The following is a 21,188-nucleotide window of genomic DNA, read 5'->3' as shown; positions in this document are numbered from 1 at the left end:
TCAAGTTGTACATTTAATTCAGAAATTAAATTTAATTGAATAATCAAATTTAATTAAATCTAATTTAATTTAATTGAAATTAAATCAAATTAAATTAAATTAAATTAAATTAAATATTAAATTTTATTAAATAATTAGATTTAACCACTAAAAGTTTTTTGTTTTAAAAATAGAAAAAAAAGTAATTTTTATAAGTCACGTAATAATAAATAAGAAAAAATTAACGTAGGTAGTTTCATATTTACAAATAAATTCCATCATAAAAATCATTCTGCTTTCGCTTTCTTTTGAGACTCGATGAATGCTTCATAGGCGGCAATTTCTTTTTTCTCCTTCTTTATATTTCTATCTTCAAATTTTAACCTGCAATTATACGCTAATTAAATAATATAGAATAGGAATTAATCTTTGAGATATGCAAATAAAGAAAAAAATAGTCATTCTCGCTTTTTTCCCTTTTTACATATCCCATGAAGAATGATTCCACAAATAATGGATGAATAAAAAAGAAATTAAAAAGCGTTAGCATTACGAAAAAAAGACATTTATTTGAAAAACCAAAATAGGTTAATTATACAAAAACAGGAAGATGCAATGTATATGGAAATTATCTTTTCGAGCTCAAATTCTTAATGATTGTTCGAAGTTCCTCAGACCTACAAATGGGTGTTAAAAAAACAAAACTACATTCAGTGATAACTGAAAATAATTTGGATAAAAAGGAGCAAGCAACAATAAATAAAATTGTGAATAAACAGAATTGTGAATAAATTAATAAATTAATAAAATATAAAAATATAAACAATTGCAAAAATAATATTAATGAAAAAAGAAAATTCTCTCTGTGAAATGAGTGCATTTCAGTGCCAAAAAAAAACTCACCTGTGAAGAATAATCCTTTCGACAATTTTTTCCGTTGTCATGTCATTGCCACTGTCGACCAATTTAAATTTGTTTTGCCTCTTGGGCTCTGCGTAGGGATCGGTGCCATTCTCACAAGGAACTATTGGCGTTTTTCCATGACAGACAATTGACACGTTGAAGTGCTCCATTAATTCTTTCGTCACTTCGTAAGGCGCTCCTATCACCACTTCATTTACAAACTAAAATTGAAGAAATAAATATTAAATTCAATAATATTAAAGAAAAATAAATTAATATTTTCACAATAAATTTTAGTTTTTGCACGTCTCGGATCGACTATAAGGCGCATAAAAGTTTTATTCGGTTCAAATTCAGAAAAATTTCATTTTCCATTTTTCACATTACCAAAATTGAAATAAGTTGAATTTTAATTCCAAAAAAAAACGGTAGTTTTTTGCAATATTCAAAAGAAAAGTCGAAAATGTCGTATTTTTAATTTTATGGAAATAAAGTTGAAAAAAGTGGTATTAATTCTTGAAGAAATATAATAAAATTATATCTTAGAAATTATTTAATAAATAATTTTATTTATAGATTTAAAATTAATTGAATTTTAAAATAGTTGCGTTTACAATTTTCATAAATAGATGAAGTTCAAAACATTTTAATTTCAAATTTTATAAAATTTCAATTTTGAATGAATTTTATTAGAAATTCTAAAGAACTTAAATTTTTGCAAAAATTTTCAAAATTTAAATTATTCTGAAATTAGTCAAATTTTATAATATATATAAATTTAATTAATTATTAAAAATAAAGAAATTAACGAGAAATTTTAGTTAAAAACACTACAAAATTTGAATTTTTGAAAAGTTTTAAATGATTCCAAAAATTCAATTCAATTAATTCAATTAAATTCTCTTCAAAATTTCAAATATCTTTAGAAATAATAAAATTCTTCTTCAAAATTGAATTATTTTCAAAAATTTTAATAAAATTCTTGGCAAAAATTCAATTATTTACAAAAATTTTCCTAAATTCAATGATTTTATTAGTTAATAGTTTTTTCTAGAAAAATAAAAATTCTAATAGAAAACCTTCAATTTTTTCTATTTCTGACAATAATTTCTTTTTAAATAACTGAATTCTTGAAGAACTATCATAAAATTATAACTTAGAAATTATTTAATGAATAATTTTATTTATATTATTCTGTTCAAAAATTTTTAAAAATTCTCATCAAGATTTCAATTATCTTACGAAATAATAAAATTCTTCTTCAAAATTCAATTATTTTCAAAAATTTTAATAAAATTCTTGGCAAAATTTCAATTATTTACAAAAATTTTCCTAAATTCAATGCTATTCAATATCTTCTATTTTAATCAACTTCTCCAAAAGAATTCAATTATTTAGAAAAAAATTTATTAAAATTCTGCGCAAACGTTTAATTATTTTCATAAATAATAAAATAATTTTACAGGAATTCAATTATTTATAAATTTTTTTTTAATTTCTTTGTAATAACTCCATTACTTTCATAAATAATGAATAACAAAAATCTTGATAAATAACACAATTCTTCAGAAAAATTCAATTATTATTATCATAAAAAACAAGGTTCTTCGCAGGAATTCAATTATTTAAAAATATTTTTTATAAAATTCTTCGCAGAGATTCAATTATTTTCAAAAACAACAAAATTTTCAGCAGGAATTCAATTATTTTAAAAAATTATCATAAAATTCTTTGTAAAAATTGTTTTTTTCAAAACATTTAATAAAGTTCTTGACAAGAATTTAATTATTTTTATGAATAACAACATTCTTCGTTAGAATCCAATTATTTTTATAAAGAACAAAATTCTTAGTTGGAATTAAATTATTTAAAAATTATTCTACAAAATTCTTGGAAGAAATTCAATTATTTTCATAAATAATAAAAATTTCACAGAAATTCAATTATTTATAAATTTTTATAAATTTCTTCACAATTATTCAATTATTTAATGTTATTATTTTTAAAAATTTTATTTAAATTCGTCGAAAGTATTTAATTATTTAAAAATTTGTTGATGAAATTCTATATGAGAATTCAATATTAAGAAACATTTAATTATTCAATATAAATTATTTTATATTTAAATAATTGAATTATCGTAAAATTTTCTAATGGAAATTGATTTAAAAGTGAATTTCAGTTAAAATTTTACATAATAATTGAATATTGGAAGCATTATAGCGTGAATTTTTATAAACATTTGAATTTTGAAAAAGTTTCAAATTGAAATCTTTAAAAATCTGAATTTTTCATATTTTTAACTAACAATTTTGTAGAATTCATTTTTTTCAAAAAGTTTCATTGAAATTATTCGAAGTTTTTATTTTCAAATTATATATTAATTGAAGAATTTCCGAATAATCGATAAAATTTCGTAAAATTTAATTGTAAACAAATACATTATTAAATTCTCAAAACTGTTATAAAAATTATTGAAAATAATTCATTTGGAGAAGAATTTTAGTTAAAAATTCTAGAAAATAATAATTGAATGGAAATGATAAAAATAATTTTGAAGAAGTTACAGTAAAAATATTTCTTACAGAAGAAAATAATGATCTTATCTCTCGGTCATCTTTAATTATTATAAAACATGAAGAAAGTGATAACTCCGAGTCTTCGACTCGGAGTCATCACTTTCTTTATGTTTTATAATAATATTCTCATAAATTGTTGAATTTCAAAAATATTTGAATTTGAATGTTTTAAAATGTTAATTTATATGGAAAAATAATTGTTATTAAATATTTAAAAAAAAAAAGTTATTACTGTTTTCGAATAATTTTACAGTTAAAGAAATTCGTAAATAAATGTAATAAAACATTTTTTTGAGTATCTAATCATTTTTAGAGTGAATCGCAGAATATTCTTTAGGGGAAAAGTCAAAATTTTGTTTAGAAAGCAGGGAGAAGTTAGGGAAAAACGAAATTAAATTTTTGTGTCAATTTTGATTAAAATCGAATCATTTTTATAAAATTTTATAGAAGCTATTTGATAAAAAATTGAAATTATATATATGCAAGTTGTATAAACAAATAAATTTTTGTCCCCTTTTTGAGGAAAAAAATTCCCCTTTTCACCTTTTTTCCTCAAAAAAAAAGGTGAAAAGGGGAATTTGTTTCTGTGATTTGTACAATTTGTACTGTGATGCCTGAAATAGTCGAAAAATCCTATCCGAGGCCTGCTTTTTAGCTGAAAAAAAAATTGGGAATACTCACTTTACATGCTAAGACGCTAAGAACTCTCTCGTGAAGATTCATAATGGGATAATTGCCTCCTTTGTATTTATTTACAGCGGGATCTGTATGTAGTCCAACGATAAGATAGTCGCCCTCTTTTTTCGCCACTTCCAAAAAGTCCAAATGACCAACGTGAAAGAGATCAAAAGCACCAGCCACGTAGACGACTTTATCGTCTGGCTGTGGACTCTTTCCATCGCTGAATTGAGTGATTTTCTGTGTCGTTGGTAAAAATTTCGAGCATCCGGTCCATGGACTTCGAGCCGTCTTATCTTGTCCCATACTTTTGCTTGGCTCACGATCAACACTGTATTCACTGTCACCCTGTTTGAAGTGTTGCCTCGTCATTAAAAGCATTCGGCCCACGAGATCTGTCGTCGAAACACCAGCAGTTCTCTGAACCTCTCTATAAAAGGAAATTTAATGCATAAATACTAAATACTGAAAATTCAAAGCACAAAAAATAAAAAAATTCAGAAAATAAAAAAATGCAGAAAATAAAAAATACAGAAAATACAAAGTACAGAAAGTGCAGAAAATACAGAATACGGAAAATAAAAAATACAGAAAGTAAAAAATACAGAAAATACAAAATACGGAAAATAAAAAATGCAATATTTGAAAGAAAAGTCGAAAAAGTCGTAATTTTTGAAAATAAGTCGTAAAAAGTCGCATTTTTTGAAAATAGTTGAAAAAGTCATCAATATCCAAGGCCTGAGTAAATATACTGATAAACACGTTTAGTTGATAAGTTCCTTTATCATAATTTTTAATTTCATTGAAAATAATAACCTGTAACGATCAGCGGCTTTCACGAGATGATAAGTGTCAACTCCATCCGCTGTCATTGTGATGTCATCTCCATGACAACAAAAATTGCAATTATATTTATCCAAAGTTTCCAAAGTCGTAACATAGGGAGCACCTTGCACTACTTCATCCACCCATTTAATACCACGTACCATTTTATATCTGAAATACAAAAAAAAGAAATAAATTTTCAAATTTATAAATAGCAATACAATTCATTGAGATTATAAATTGAAAATTTTCAATTCAAGGTCTATAGAAACAATTCAGTGTACTTATATATACTTACGACGGAAAAATTTAATAGGAAATATTTACGCATTCGATAAAACGGAGAGGCATACTTCAACTTTGAATAATATGAAACAATTTATCATGTAATGCAATTTATGAGCTATTTCGCTGATTCACGAAACATGCTTGTGTTGTTATACATTAAATTTTATAAAACAGGTTTTTTTCAAGATTATGTTTTTTTTTCTTCGTTTTTTCCAATAAATGAATTTTTTTATTTCTTGAATATTAATTTTATTTTATTATGAAATAGTTGAGAATTCTAAAGTTCAAGTTTACAATTTTAAATTTCAGTTGTATTTAAATTTTTTTTATTATAATTTACGCTAACGTATAATTTATTTATTCAAGAGCATTTCCTTCTAAATCTTCTAAATTAAGAAAAATTGAGATTTTTACCTTTCCTCTTGCGTAAAAACAGGAGGACCTTTATGCTTTGAAATTTCCTCATCTGTATGAACGCCGACAACTAAATAATTTCCTAAAGCTTTCGCCTGACGTAGTGAATTCGCATGTCCAAAGTGCACCATATCATAGCTGAAATCAATTGAAAAATGTCAGTATATAAGGACAATCTCGTTAATTATCATGAAAATCGCGTGATAATTTAACATACTTCTTCAATGAACCAGAAATAAAGTTGATAATTTAACGCGCGGTTTCAATTGCAATTGCAGAAAAATTTCTAAAACTATTTTTCACTCTAATCTTAAAAAAGATTAAAGGAAATAATATTGAAAAAATATATACAAAAATGTATTTTTTATTCAATTTTTTCTCAAAATCGTTAAAATATACTGTTAATATCCAAGGTGATATATAGTCATAACCTTAGCACTAAAAATTGATTGCCTCTGCATACAAATATACTAAAACAGATAATTTGCATATTTGCGAAGATAGTTCCCAATGCTATACTGTATTTGGAAAATAACACCGAAAAAAATAAACTAACAATTTGATATTTAAAAAAAAAAATTGTTGACTAAATCAACTTTACGAAAAACGATTATTAACCAATTGAATTATTTTTAAAAAACGAAAATAATTAAAGCGAAAACTAAATTAATGTATAAATTTGTAAAAAAAAAACACTTTCAAAACATAAATATTTAGAAAAAATGAAAATAACGTAGACTTACCATCCATCGCACCAAACACGAATTTCCGCTTTCTTTTCCGACATTATTAGACTTGAGAAAGTTGGTAAATTTTATGAACGAATGATAGAAAAGTAATTATCAATATTATTCATTTATTAAATATAGTTATTTGCTTTTTGGAGAATATATATAACCTTAAATTCGGTCTGACACGACAACCGCACACCTCAATATACAACGCATCACTGTTTCGTCAGATATATCAGTGTGGCTGTATGGCTTTGAAACATGCGCAGCCCAACACAAGCGCAAAATTAAAATTTTCCTATACAGTAGTGCCGGAATGTTGTAGTCCAAATTTGCAGTACTCCCACTCTTTGACCTTCATTGATCGACGTCATTAAACATCATCATCAGAGGCAATTCTTCTTATTTATTGTTCCTGTACACAATTTTCTTATAATAATTAATCATTATTAATTATTAATTAATAAATTTGTGAATAGAAACAGTATCACTAATTACCTTAAATAAAATATGATAATGCGTTAATAATCTTCATCATTAAAATATTAAATACAAGAACATTCTGTATGTTCTTTATTAATATATCTTTATTACTATTAAAAATGTAATTAAAAAAATATTAAAAACGAAATTAAAAAATATTAAACTATATTAAAAAATATGATCAGACGAATAAAATATGACAAATTATACATCTTTGACTATTTAAAAATTGACACTGATCAACAACTTCTACATCTTATTGTATATTAAAAAATATTTTAAAAAATTAACATTATAGTTATAAAAAATATTGAAAAGTAATATTATTTTTAGTAAAAAAAATAAAAAAAATTATATCAGTAATTAAAAAATATTACAAATTTAACATTAATTTAATACTAAAATTGTCAAATCGATAATTACCTAATTAAATATTATTATCAGTCAAGAGACTAATTCAAAAGAACATTTTTAAAAAATCAACTATTATTCTAACTATTAGATAAGTAGAAAAATAATAGTTTATTACAATAATAGTTGAGAAAAAGAATTGATTAATATTCTAGTCATTGTTTATTGAATACATGAAACTGGAACATGAACTCTTTCTGAAATTCTAGACACAACATGAGTCATTGTCTATTAGGAAATTTAAGACGATTAAAATATAGTGCTTGAGAATTTCCCCGAATGGAGTTTATTGAAACAAAAAAAAAAAATTACTCGCCACTCTACAAATTGAACGACATCGAATGATTCCAGATAATAAAATTCCCTCCAATGGAATGAAGAGTTGAAACTCTCCTGATTAACACTCATGAGATTCTTTTTTTTATCCTTATCAATGAGTACGCGTAAAAATGTACAATAATATTAAAGTCACATATTTTCATAACGAAGTATCATTAAGATATTAGAAGGAATGCAACAACTTTCAATCCATATAGTACGATATCTTTTTATTATATTCTCCGTGTTTACCTTACATTTATTTTTTTTATAACTATTCACTTTCCCTTATGTATTTTAAACTAAGGTATAAAATATTCCAATGTAATACATACAATGTAGTACATATTTTGTTTTTAAAAACGTTAATGAAATTCTTGTAAATACAAGAAATAGGTTTTTTTTTGTAATATTGATAAAGTTGGATAAAAAAAAATATCGTCAGAAAAATATTTATACTTTTGAAACAAAAAAACAATCTCTAAAATTAAAAAATTAAAAACAAAAAGAATATCTCAAAATAAAAGAAGTCTTCAATAATTTTCACACATTTTATGAGATGAGTAAATTTAGAGTACAATGTTCTACATTTAGACTCTTTCTAAATAAATTGTCTCTTCCGGAAGATATTTTTATCTTATTTTTACATTATCGAAATAAAAATGGGTGGAGAAAAATTCAACAATGAATGTGGGGCGAAAATTAAATTTTCCGAGTTTATGCAGAAAAGAAGTTTCTTTTTTGTATCGTCATTTGGAGCAAAATGTTTATACTTGTAAAGTTTATATGGAAAAAAAATGAATATACACAGCCGCCATTATCTACCTATCAATTAAAAGTTATATAGAATTATTTAGGGCAACTGGTATGCTTTATATTGCAAAGCATCGAACATGGAATTCAATTCCATAGTCGGATTTCCTTTTTTTAGATATTTAAAAGAATATTATCTTTTCAAGGTCTCTTTTTTTAATAGCCATTTTGTTGCCTGTAATTGCCACTACTGCCTCCGCCGCCGCTATTTCCATATCCGCTGCCGTTTTGACTATAACCTCCACTGCCGCTACCACTTCCGCCGTAACTATTTTGCGAATAGGATTTGTTTCCGTATCCACCGCCCCCCATTCCGCCTATTAACAATATTACACAATTTTTAACGAATATAGTTTTTAGAATTCGAATATGACAAAAAAAAAATATTTTAATTTAGAAACTTTAGTTTCAAAACAAAAATAAAATTTAACGAATATAGTTTAGAATTCAAATACGACAAAAAATAATATTTTAATTTAGAAACTATAGTTTCTAAATTAAAATATTATTTTTTGAAAATTTTTTTGAAAAACATTCGTTAAATTTTATTTCTGTTTAATATATTTTTGATATGAAACTTAATACAATTAATATTTTTGCTTTAGAAAGTCGGAGGATGATTTTGAATTTACCAGAACTTCCACCACCGCCCCATTTCCCTCGATCACCGCCGCCTGCGTTTCCACGGTCAAATCTTCCACTTCCTCGGTCGTTATTATCTCGGCCTCCTCGCATACCGCTTCCTCCTCGTCCACCTCCTGTGCCCCCTCGACTACTGCCTCCTCGACTGCTTCCGCCTCGACTACCTCCACCACTTGACCTTCCGCCACTAAATCTGCCACCTGAAAATAAGCAGAATAATTTCAGCAAAAATTTCGAAAACAAAACCTGCTTCGAAGAAAGAATTTTTTTCGGAGCTAGTGATAAATATTTTTACAGACTTCGCACTCTCGATAATTAATTTTTAAAAAAAGTAGCTTTCAAACTAAAAAAAGTAGAAAAAAAGTAGTTATCGTAAAATTAAACTTGACGACCAAAAAAAAAACTCGTTTTAGACACTAGAAAAATGAAAAAAAATTCCATTTCATATTTTTCATTTTCCTGACATTTTCCTAATTTTTATCAAAAATATTTATTTCTTTCTTATCCTGCTAATAAATTGAATTCTTGCAAAAGAATTTTATTATTCATGAAAGACTTTAAATATATTTATAAAAATAATTCAATTCTTGCGAAGAATTTTATTAAATAATTTTTAAATAATTGACTTCTTTTGACTAATTTTAAGAAAATTCTAATTTAAATAATTGAATTCTTGAGAAATTTGTATTATTCATAAAAAGAATTGAATTCTTGCGAACGATTTTATTAGAATTTTTTGAAATAATTGAATTTCTTTAAAGAATTTTATTTGTTTTGAAAATAATTGAATTCTTGTGATGAAAATTGTTATTTATGAAAATAATTGAATTTCGCAAAGAATTTTATTAAAATACCTCAAAATAATTGAATTTTCGGGAATAATTTTGTTACTTATCGACATAATTGAATTCTTTCGAAGAATAATTTTTGTAAATATTACATTTTTAAGCAATTTCTCTTAAATTGTATAAAAAATAATTGAATAGTTGCTAAGAATTGTATTAAAATTATCAAAAATAATTGAATTCCTGAGAAGAATGTTATTATTTATGAAAATAATTAAATTCTTGCGAAAGATGTTATTAGAATTTTTTAAAATAATTGAATTTCTTCAAAAAATGTTATTAAAATTTTCAAAAGAAATTGAATTCCTGAGAAGAATTTTATTATTTATAAAAATAATTGAATTATTGCGAAAAATTTCATTAAAATGTTTAAAAAGAATTGAATTTCTGTGAAAAATGTTGTTATTTTTAAAATAATTGAATTCTTGTGATGAAAATTGTTATTTATGAAAATAATTAAATTTTGCAAAGAATTTTATTAAAATGCCTCAAAATAATTGAATATTAGGGAATAATTTTGTTATTTATCGACATAATTGAATTCTTTCCGATAATTATTTATGTAAATAATTGAATTCTTGAAAAGAATTTTATGAAAATCTAATTAAGAATAATTGATTTCTTTCGAACAATTTTATTAAAATTTTTTTAAATAATTAAATCTCTGTGAAAAATTCTAATATTTTTGTAAATAATTGAATTCTTCCAAAGAATTTTTTTAAAAAAATTTTGTAAATAATTGATTTTTTCGAGGAATTGAAATCAAATTTTTAAGAATAATTACATTTTTTGAGCAATTTCTCTAAAATTGTATTAAAAGTAATTAAAATCCTGCGATGAATTTTATTATTTATAGAAATAATTGAATTCTTGCGAAGAATTTTATTAAAATGTTTAAAGAGAATTGAATTTCTGTGAAAAATTTTGTTAATTTTTGAAAAGAATTGAATTCTTTATAAAAATTTTATAGACATTATTTTAAATAATTACTTTTTTCGAAATATAGTAAATATTCTAAAAATTTTATTTTAATTAATTGAATTCCTGTGAAAATTTGATTTTTTATGAAAATAATTGAATTTTTGATGAATTTTATTAATTTTTTAAAAAAATAATTGAATTCTTTTGCGAAATTTTATGAAAATACTAGATATTGAAAATAATTGAAATTCGAATATTTTTTGAAAATAATTGAATCGTTTTACAGAATTTTATTATAATTTTTGAGGATAATTTTTTTTATTTCTAGTTTTAGCGAATTTAAAGTAGTGGAAATTCTCAAAAAAAAAACAGAAATAGCAGCTTTTAGTGTCTGAAATAAAAAAATGTGCCCAAATAGTAGCATAACGTAAAAAAAAGTAGTAAACAGTAGGTTTTAGTAGATAAGTGCGAAGCCTGTAATTTAAAGAAATTTAGACTCACGTTTGTACATTCCTGGATTTCTTGACAATTCGTACAATTTCGGATTAACCACCTGCTTTGCTTCTTCAAGTACTTGAATCAAATCATTAGCCTTGTGTGCGTTTGCCGGCGTGAAGAAAGCATAAGCAGTACCGGTACGTTGCGATCGACCAGTTCTCCCAATTCGGTGAACATAGTCTTCCGAGTTGGACGGGTAGTCCAGGTTTATAACAAATTTCACATCTTCAACATCTACACAAAAACTCGAGTTACTCAAAAATAAGGCATTACTTGTTTCTTTGTGGTTTTAATCAACTTAGAAAGCGAATACTAAGCAAGCAGTGAGAAAAAAAAAGAATATTATTTCATAAGAAACTTTGTTATAAATATTCGTCTACAAATAGGATTAATAAATAGAAAGAGAGACAAACGAATAATAAATAGAAACAAACGAATAATAAATATAAACAAAGAAATAATAAAAACCGAATAAATAGAAACAAAGAAATAATAAAAATCGAATGATGGAAATAAATAAAAAATAAAAACCGAATAATAAACAAAAACTGAATAATAGAAATGAATGAATAATGAAAAAAAAACATTTTCAGCTAATTATTAAATCCTATTTGTGACTCTGGAGACATGCTAAGTTGACCACAAAGAGCAAGTGTATTATTTAATTACCTGTTTTTGTCAAAGGCTGGAAATGTAAATACATTTTTTTGAAAATGTAGAGGAATCAGAGCTCAGATGGTTGTCAAGGAGTCTCGCTCAACAGGTAGCGAGCTCCAACATTTAGTCTTAGGGACTCAAACACCCTTCTCTCCCGCACCAAAGTATGGACCTTTCCTGATAATTGAAAATCTGTTCCTTGTTTTCTTGAAGTTGGAGCACATACTGTACCAATACAGCATCTATAAATCTGTCAAACACTCGGCATCAAGACACAGTTTTGCAATCTCAATTTCAAAGAAATTTTTCTCATCCCTTAGAATCTACAAAAGAGTTTGATTTCAATTAAATTTTCCATCTAATTTCTTCGATTATTTCAGAATAAATTCAAACTTTTTTTTTGACAAAGAAAATTGTTTATAACGAAATAACGAAATCGTTTATAAAGAAAATCATTTCACGAATGAATTCAATCAAGAATGATCTCAATCATTCTTTTTTGATTTCTTTTCAGAAATGATTCTTTTTTTTTTGTAAGAAAATTGAGTATTGCAGAGAAACTTGATGCCATGAGTCAACTACCTGAGCTAAAGGGTTTTAAAAAACTCCACAGGTTGCGGCCATCTCATGTTGGATGCCCTAACACTAAAAAAAAACTTCCATACTTTGGACCGTCGCAGGTACAGAGTGAGAGTGTATTATTTTTTGAGTGGCACGGGAAGCTGAGGCACAGCGTTATTAGCTTGTTGAGAGGGGGCGAAGTCACGCCCCATTTTTTTTAATTATTCCAAATCAAGCTCTCCAGAGTTGTTATCATTGATAAAACTCCGTCGCATGTGCCTCTGAAAAAAAAAATATAGAACAGCAAGTTATTACCAGACTGACAAGACGCCTTGATCAGATTAATTAAAAATGTTAAACTCTCTAATTAAATGTAACAACTCTCATATTATCTCCTCTATTTTTTTTTTTTTTTTTACTTACATTCGTTTTCGCTGAAATATTCCAGATTACTTTTCAGTTCAGATTTTTTTCAACATTCAAGAGCAAATAATTCTAATCGAAACGCGCAAGAATTCTAAAAACAATATTTTTCAATTTTTTTTTTTCGAAACTGAAAGAGAATTTTCGAGAGACTAAAAGATTATTCAAGACTGAGAAGATATCTGGAATCTACCTAAACTAATTGTTAATATAAATAAAATTAGACACTTTTCTCCTCTATGACAAAAAAAAAACGAATCTTGAATCTGTTAGAAAAGAAAAAAATATTTACTTTTGCTCAGACTTGAGATCCAAAATCCAATCGTTGAATTCAATTCACCTTTTATCTATGTATATTTCTTTTCAAAAGCATTTTTACCATTAAACTGCATTCACGCTGTTGGAATATGAGTGTCAATTCAGTCTGGCACATGCCGTTGTCCGATACCACATTTCAACTATTGTGAATTACGCGAGTAATTAATTAAATTAATAACCATCACAGCCTGACCCTTACATCATACGATTACTCTAAATTTGTAATCTCACCTAAACCACGAGCTGCCACATCTGTTGCTACTAAAATAGCAGACCTGCTACCTCGGAATTCTGAAAGGAATATTATTTAATTAACATCTCCTAAAGTGGAGATCAAATTAAGAATAATAATTACAGGGTGACCGCTTTTTTCTTAAAAACAAAGTCCCAGTCATGAATTATTTTTCCCAGTCATAAAAAAATTCAATCAAAATTCAATCAAGTTCTCAAAAATTATTTTTCAGATTTCAATTCAATAATTATTTTCTGGAAACTTTAGTTAAAATTCTTCTCTAATTCAATTATTTTAAATATTTTTTTGAGAAAGTTCCTTGAAAATTCAATTATTTTACAAAAAAAAAATTCAACTTTTAGGTGAAATATAGTACAATTTATTTTAAAATCCACTTGTTTACAAAACAATTTAATAAAAATTTCGAATACTAATTTGAAAATTTTCCAATTCAATTTTGTATATTTAAAAATACAAGTAATTTCAATAAATTGTGAATAAAAATGTTTCCAAAAAACTAACTTAGGTTTAAAATTTTTAATTCAATTTTTATTTAATTTCAACTTTTCTATTTAAATCTTTAATTGAAAACTTTTTGAAATTCAAACTATATTAATAATATAATATAATGCAAAATCCGGATTTAAAAAAATTTATTTTCTAAGAAAAACAGAATTTTACTGTATTTTAATCTTTCGTTCTATTTGGAATTAAAAAATTATTTTTTAGAAATGTCATATCACTTTTATTTTAATTAGTTCAAATATTTAATAATTCAAATTTAGAGAATAATTTTTGTGACAATATTATTCAGGGTGTCTAACAAGGATTGAGCAAATAATTCCCTGACTTTTTACTAATTTTATTTCTGCTTTCTTGAAACTAAAATATGGTAACTGACATATTCTCTTACATTTCCTGACTTCCTTGACCGATAAACACCCTGTTAATAGTCTCCACCATTTGGTAACAAATTTTAAATTATTAAAAATTATCAACAATTCAAAAAAACCGAATTTTTTAAAATTCAATATTTTTTCTTCTCTTTTACGGCATTTAGCTTCATTATTTTTAGGCTCTTCGAAAGCACTTTACTTATTTAATAGTCTTCACCCTTTGGTAAAACATTTAAAATTATCAAATTTTTTCAAAAATTCGAAAAACCGAATTTCTTAAAATTCAACATTTTCTCTTCTGTTTTATGGCATTTAGCTTCATTATTTTTGGGCTCTTGAAAAATACTTCACTTATTTAATAATCTCCACTTTTTGGTAAAAAATCTAAAATTGTCAAAAATTATAAAAAATTCAAAAACCGAATTTTTTAAAATTCAACCATTTTTCTTCTCTTTTACGGTATTTAGCTTCATTATTTTTGGGCTCTTCAAAAACACTTCATTTATTTAATAATCTCCATCAATTTGGTAAAAAATTTAAAATTATTAAAAATCATCAAAAATTCAAAAACCCAATTTTTTCAAAATTCAACAATTTTTCTTCTCTTTTACGCCATTTAGCTTCAATATTTTTGGGCTCTTCAAAAACACTTCATTTATTTAATAAAAATCTCCACTTTTTGGGAAAAAATTTAAAATTATTAAAAATCATCAAAAATTCAAAAACCCAATTTTTTTAAAATTCAACATTTTTTCTTCTCTTTTACGCCATTAAGCTTCATTATTTTTGGGCTCTTCAAAAGCACTTTACTTATTTAATAGTCTTCACCCTTTGGTATAAAATTTAAAATTATTAAAAATGATCAAAAATTAAAAAAAAAACAAATTTCTTAAAATTTAATATTTTTTCTTCTCTTTTACAGCATTAAGCTTCATTATTTCCTGGTCCAACGTTCACCCTGTTATCTAATAAACAGTAGAAATAAAAATTTGACTTACGATTTAAAACGTAATCTCTCTCTTGTTGACTCTTATCCCCATGAATACCTATTGCCTGCCATCCGTACCTATTAATAGCCCTCGTTATATCATCGACTTTTCTCTTAGTTTCCACAAAGATGATTGTCTTGTTTTCCGGTTCATTGGAGATTTCCTCCAGGAGTTTCATTAGTTTTCCCTCCTTCTCATACTCCTCGCAGACATCGACAATCTGTAGAATATTGTGATTTGCCGCCAATTGCAGTGAGCCAATGTTGATTTGAATGTATTCGGTTAAAAACTCCTCGGCCAGATTTCTCACTTCTTTTGGCCATGTCGCAGACCACATGAGCGTTTGCCTATCGGGTCTGATTTGTTCAATTATTTTTCTAATTTGCGGCTCGAAACCCATATCGAGCATTCTGTCTGCTTCGTCCAGTACTAGGTACGTGCAACGACGAAGATTTGTTGTCCCTCGCTCTAAAAAGTCTATTAAACGTCCGGGTGTTGCTATGCAAATTTCCACTCCGCGCTCTAGATCTCTGGCTTGGGGTCCTTTGGGAGCCCCTCCGAATATACAGGTGTTTCTCACTTGGGACGAGGCGCCGAAATCTGACGCCACTTGCTGAATTTGTTGAGCCAGTTCTGAAAGTAAATATTTTAGTAAAAATGCTATTTCTATAAACACAGACTTCGCACTCAATAATTAATTTTAAAAAAGTAGCTATCGAAAAATTAAACTTGACGACCAAAAAAACTTGTTTTAGACACTTCACAAAACTGACGAAGAATTTTATAAAAAATTTTAAATAATTGATTTCTTTCGACTAATTTTATGCAAATTCTAATTTAAATAATTGAATTCTTGAGAAAATGGTATTATTCGTGAAAAGAATTGAATTCTTAAAGAGATTTTTACAAAAAGGTTTTAATTACTTAAGTTCTGTTTGAAAATTTTATGAAAATAGTAGATATTGAAAATAATGAAATTTCAAAAAGTTTTTAAAAATAATAAAATTTTACAAAAAGTTCAATAAAAATTTTTGACAATAATTGTATTCTTGCGAACGATTTTATTAGAATTTTTTAAAATAATTGAATTTCTTAGAAGAATTTTATTACTTTCGAAAATAATTAAATTCTTGTGATAAAAATTGTTATTTATGAAAATAATTGAAGTTTGTAAAGAATTTTATTAAAAGGCCTCAAAATAATTTTGTTATTTATCGACATAATTGAATTCTTTCGAAAAATTATTTATGTAAATAAATGAATTTTAGGGAAGAATTTTAATAAAATCTAAAAGAATAATTGAATTATTTCAAAAACAAATTTAATTAAATTTGTACCTATTTAAAATAATTGATTTCTTTCGAACAATTTTATTAAAATATTTGAAAATAATTGAATTATTGCGAAACACTTCATTAAAATGATTAAAAAGAATTGAATTTCTGTAGAAAATTTTGTTATTTTTAAAAATAATTGAATTCTTGTGGTGAATATTGTTATTTATGAAAATAATTGAATTTTGCAAATAATTTTATTAAAATGCCTCAAAATAATTGAATTCTTGGGAAGATTTTATTAAAATCTAAAAGAATAATTGAATTATTTCAAAAAAATTTAATTAAAACTGTATTTAAAATAATTTCTTTCTTTCGAACAATTTTATTGAAATATTTGAATTCCTGTGATAAATTCTAATATTGTTGTTAATAATTGAATTCTTCCAAAGAATTTAAAAAAACATTTTTTTAAATAATTGATTTTTTCGAGGAATTAAAATTAAATTTTTAAGAATAATTACATTTTTTAGAAATTTCTCTAAAATTGTAATAAAAATAATTGTAATCCTGCGATGAATTTTATTATTTTTAAAAATAAGTGAATATTTGCTAAAAATGTTATTAAAATTTTCAAAAGAAATTGAATTACTGAGAAGAATTTTATTATTTATGAGAATAATTGAATTTTGCAAATAATTTTATTAAAATGCTTCAAAATAATTGAATTTTTAGAAATAATTTTATTTTTTATCAACATAATTGAATTCTTTCGAAAAATTATTTATGTAAATAATTGAATTCTTGGAAAGAATTTTATTTAAATCTAAAAGAATAATTGAATTATTTTTAAAAAATTTAATTAGAATTGTATTGAAAATACTTTGTTTCTTTCGAACATGTTTATTAAAATATTTGAAAATAATTGAATTCCTGTGAAAAATTCTAATATTTTTGTAAATAATTGAATTCTTCCAAATAATTAAAAAAAAAATTTTTTAATAATTGATTTTTTTGAGGAACTGAATTCAAATTTTTAAGAATAATTACATTTTTTGAGCAATTTCTCTAAAATTGTATTAAAATTATCAAAAATAATTGTATTCCTGAGAAGAATTTTATTATTTGTGAAAATAATTGAATTATTGCGAAAAATTTTGTTAAAATGTTTAAAAGAATTGAATTTCTGTGAAAAATTTGTTTTTTTTAAATAATTGAATTCTTTATAAGAATTTTATAAACATTGCTTTAAATAATTACTGTTTACGAAATATAGTATTCTTATGGAAATTTTATTTTAAATAATTGAATTCTTGTGGAAATCTTGATTTGTGAAAATAATTGAATTTTTCGATTAATTAATTTAAAATAGCATTAAAAATAATTGAAATTCTTCGATGAGTTTTATTATTTATGAAAAATAATTGAATTCTTGCTTCGAATTCAAAATTTTTTTTAAATTGAATTTCCATGAAAAATGTTATTATTAGTGAAAGTAATTAAATTACTGTGGGGAATTGTATAAATATTTTGTTAAATAATTGAATTTTAGATTAATTTTACCAAGTTTTTTTTAAATAATTGAATTTTTTTTCGAAATTTCATGAAAATACTAAATATTGAAATAATTGAATTTCGAATATTTTTGGAAAATAATTGAATCGTTTTAAAGAATTTAATTATAATTTTTGTGAATAGTTTTTTGCTTTTTAGTATTAGTGAATTTAAAGTAGTGGAAATTCTAGAAAAAAACAGAAATAGTAGCTTTCAGTGGCTGAAAACTATAAAAAGTACCCAAATAGTAGCATAATGTAAAAAAAGTAGTAAATAATAGGTTTTAGTAGATGAGTGCGAAGCCTATAAACAATAAATAAAATAAAACAATTTTTTTTAAAACAAATTCCCACCTCTCGTTGGCGCCAAAACAAGCGCAATCGGTCCGTCATTTCTATTCAACCTCGGCTGATGATTAATGTGCACGATAGCGGGAAGAATGTAGGCTAGAGTTTTGCCAGAGCCGGTTTGAGCGATGCCAACCATATCGCGTCCCGAGAGAGCAATTGGCCAACCTTGAGCTTGAATTGCAGTCGGTTCACCGAATCCCTGTCGGTGAATTTCATTTAGAACATAATCGGGAAAGCCACCCTCTTCAAAGTAGACATTTGGACCCGGTATATTATTGCCTTTGACTGTGATCTCCTTATTTGAACGATAGGAATCAACGGAATGCATACTTCGATTGGAGACATTCATATGTGGTTGATAGAAATCTTTTCTGAATGGTTGCAGTGAACCCATATCCCAACGTGGCTTACGTAGACGTTCACCAGGTTGACGATTTTTAAAATTATTATTACCAAATCCACTGTCGCGATTTCCCATTCCTCCACCACTGCCAAATCTACTTCCTCCAATATTACCACCACCGCCGCCACCACCACCATCGCGATTTCCAAATCTTCCACTGCTGCCCCCATCACCTCCTCCTCGGCTTCCTCCTCTTCCCCCACGACTTCCACCCATTCCACGACTACCGCCACGTCCTCCACCGGTTCCACCTCTTCTGTCGACACCACGATCGCGATCTCTGTACGCCCTGCGAAAAATAGTTCGTTTTAATGTCATTGAAATTATTAATAATATTGATTATTATTATTACTATTTTTATATTATTATTAGGGACCATCCATAAAATACGTTATGAATTTTTAATTAAAATTATTCTTTAAATCAATAATTTTTAATAATTTTGAAAAAAGTTCTTTAAGAATTTTCAAATCCATTTGTTTACAATTCAATTTTATCAAAAATTTCGATTATTCGTAAATTCTTCAATTAAATATATATTATAAAATAAAAATTTGAAACAATTTAAAAAAAATCCAATTACATATAATTTTCCAAAAAAAATTAATTCTATAAAAATTGTTAAATAAAAATTTTAAAAATTCAGATTTTTAAAGAATATAATTTGAAACCTTTTCAAATTCAATTATTTCTATAAATTCACACTATAATACTTTTTATATTCAATTATTATCTAAAATTTTAACTGAAATTCCGTTTTAAATCAATTTTTCTTAGAAAAGTTTACGAGAATTCAATTATTTAAATACAAAAATGAATAATTTATTGAATAATTGAATATTTCTTAAAATTGAATTCTCTTAAAAAATATTATCAACAAATTTTTAAATAATTGAATTCTTTTGGCGAAGTTTAATAAAATTTTTAAGAATAATTTACTATAGGTACAACTATACTAGCAAATTGAATAAATTTTTATAAACAGTAATTGAAATTGTACGATGAGTTTTATTATTCATGAAAATAATATAATTAGTGTGATAAAATTTATAAAAAAAATTGTAAATAATTGAATTCTTGAGGAATTTTTGTTGCTTATAAGAATAATTGAATTATTGTGAAGAAATTTATAAAAAATTGATAAATAATTGAATTGCTGTGGAATTTTTATTATTTATGAAAATAATTGAATTATTGCGAAGAAATTTATAACAAATTTGTAAATAATATTGAATTCTTCTGAAATTTTTATTATTTATGAAAATAATTGAATTATTGCGAAGAAATTTATAAAAAATTTGTAAATAATTTCCTGTGAAATTTTTATTATTTATCAAACATTCATCTTTTCTGATGGATCTTTATTTTTTTATGAATTTTTCTCTCCCGGACACGGCACACCTTTTTCAAAATACCCTCCCCCCCCTTTAAAAATCAATAATCTGGCAAAAATTCCAACATAAAAACAGAATAACTATTTAATTTAGAACTACTATTCGAAACGATTTAAAAATATAGGACTTGAATTTAAAAAACATTTTCTATTAGCGTTGATTCGCAACTAATTAACATAATTATATTAAATTGATAGATTAATGATTAGATATAGAAAAGAATACAATATAATCTCAGCTCATAATTATAAAAAAGGGAATTATTTCAAAATTACAGATCGTCATAAGTTTTTAAACTCGCAGCTTCTGAAAATTGTTTCCATTTAAAAATTACGTCAATAATTGCAAGTGTATATACACAACCAACATGGACACCGAATGGCAACAATGCAACACAGTCATCAATTTGACTAAATTTACGAAGGGGGAGAAAAATAGAAAATAACCAATACTCACATTGTCATTCAGAAGATTTGTAATTTTCGATTCAAGTCCTCCTTGGTTTATAATGAAATTTTCAATAAATATTTAATAGAATAAACTTGCGCGTCTCCAAGCTGTATAAAAGATGGAATGCACAGCACAGACAGGAAAGGGAACAAGCGCGACATCTTCTGGCATTTCCTAAACTTCTCTGTTCTCTCCATTCTTGCTCCATTCTCTAAACTAGATTAATACTTGAAAAGTAAAAAAAAATTAATATCTTATTAAATTTACAATTTATTACTAATTTGAAATTTACGAATCTCTAAGCTCTGAAAATTGTTAATTAAATACAAAGTCGAATGATTGAATGAATTGAAAATGAA

The 21,188-nt window shown here is 25.0% G+C and overlaps 2 protein-coding genes across 4 annotated transcripts; both read right to left on the bottom strand.

Annotated features, from left to right (window-relative positions):
* Window positions 1-245: 245 nt before the first annotated feature.
* LOC122505952 (ethanolamine-phosphate cytidylyltransferase) lies at window positions 246-6,649 on the bottom strand. 3 transcript variants are annotated; one of them, XM_043617859.1, is made up of 6 exons: window positions 6,410-6,648; window positions 5,667-5,804; window positions 4,956-5,135; window positions 4,143-4,569; window positions 883-1,103; window positions 246-376 (listed from the first exon to the last, which is right to left on the bottom strand). In XM_043617859.1, exons 1-6 carry the CDS (start codon window positions 6,451-6,453, stop codon window positions 370-372), a joined length of 1,017 nt encoding a protein of 338 aa, XP_043473794.1. In that variant the 5' UTR covers window positions 6,454-6,648; the 3' UTR covers window positions 246-369. The 3 variants fall into 3 exon arrangements, with proteins under 3 accessions (XP_043473794.1, XP_043473792.1, XP_043473793.1); XM_043617857.1 differs by having other exon boundaries at window positions 246-363; window positions 6,410-6,646; XM_043617858.1 differs by having other exon boundaries at window positions 334-656; window positions 6,410-6,649.
* Window positions 6,650-8,146: 1,497 nt separating this feature from the next.
* On the bottom strand, window positions 8,147-20,992 carry LOC122505950 (ATP-dependent RNA helicase dbp2-like). The gene is made up of 7 exons (XM_043617855.1): window positions 20,836-20,992; window positions 18,586-19,274; window positions 15,414-16,037; window positions 13,519-13,578; window positions 11,332-11,562; window positions 9,055-9,264; window positions 8,147-8,739 (listed from the first exon to the last, which is right to left on the bottom strand). Exons 1-7 carry the CDS (start codon window positions 20,841-20,843, stop codon window positions 8,579-8,581), a joined length of 1,983 nt encoding a protein of 660 aa, XP_043473790.1. The 5' UTR covers window positions 20,844-20,992; the 3' UTR covers window positions 8,147-8,578.
* Window positions 20,993-21,188: the final 196 nt, after the last annotated feature.

Source organism: Leptopilina heterotoma, unplaced genomic scaffold, assembly GCF_015476425.1.
Source record: "Leptopilina heterotoma isolate Lh14 unplaced genomic scaffold, ASM1547642v1 Lhet_380, whole genome shotgun sequence".
In the NCBI taxonomy this organism is placed as follows: domain Eukaryota; kingdom Metazoa; phylum Arthropoda; class Insecta; order Hymenoptera; family Figitidae; genus Leptopilina; species Leptopilina heterotoma.
The sequence above is the reverse complement of the archived record's forward strand: the minus strand, read 5'-3'. Positions and strand labels throughout refer to the sequence as shown.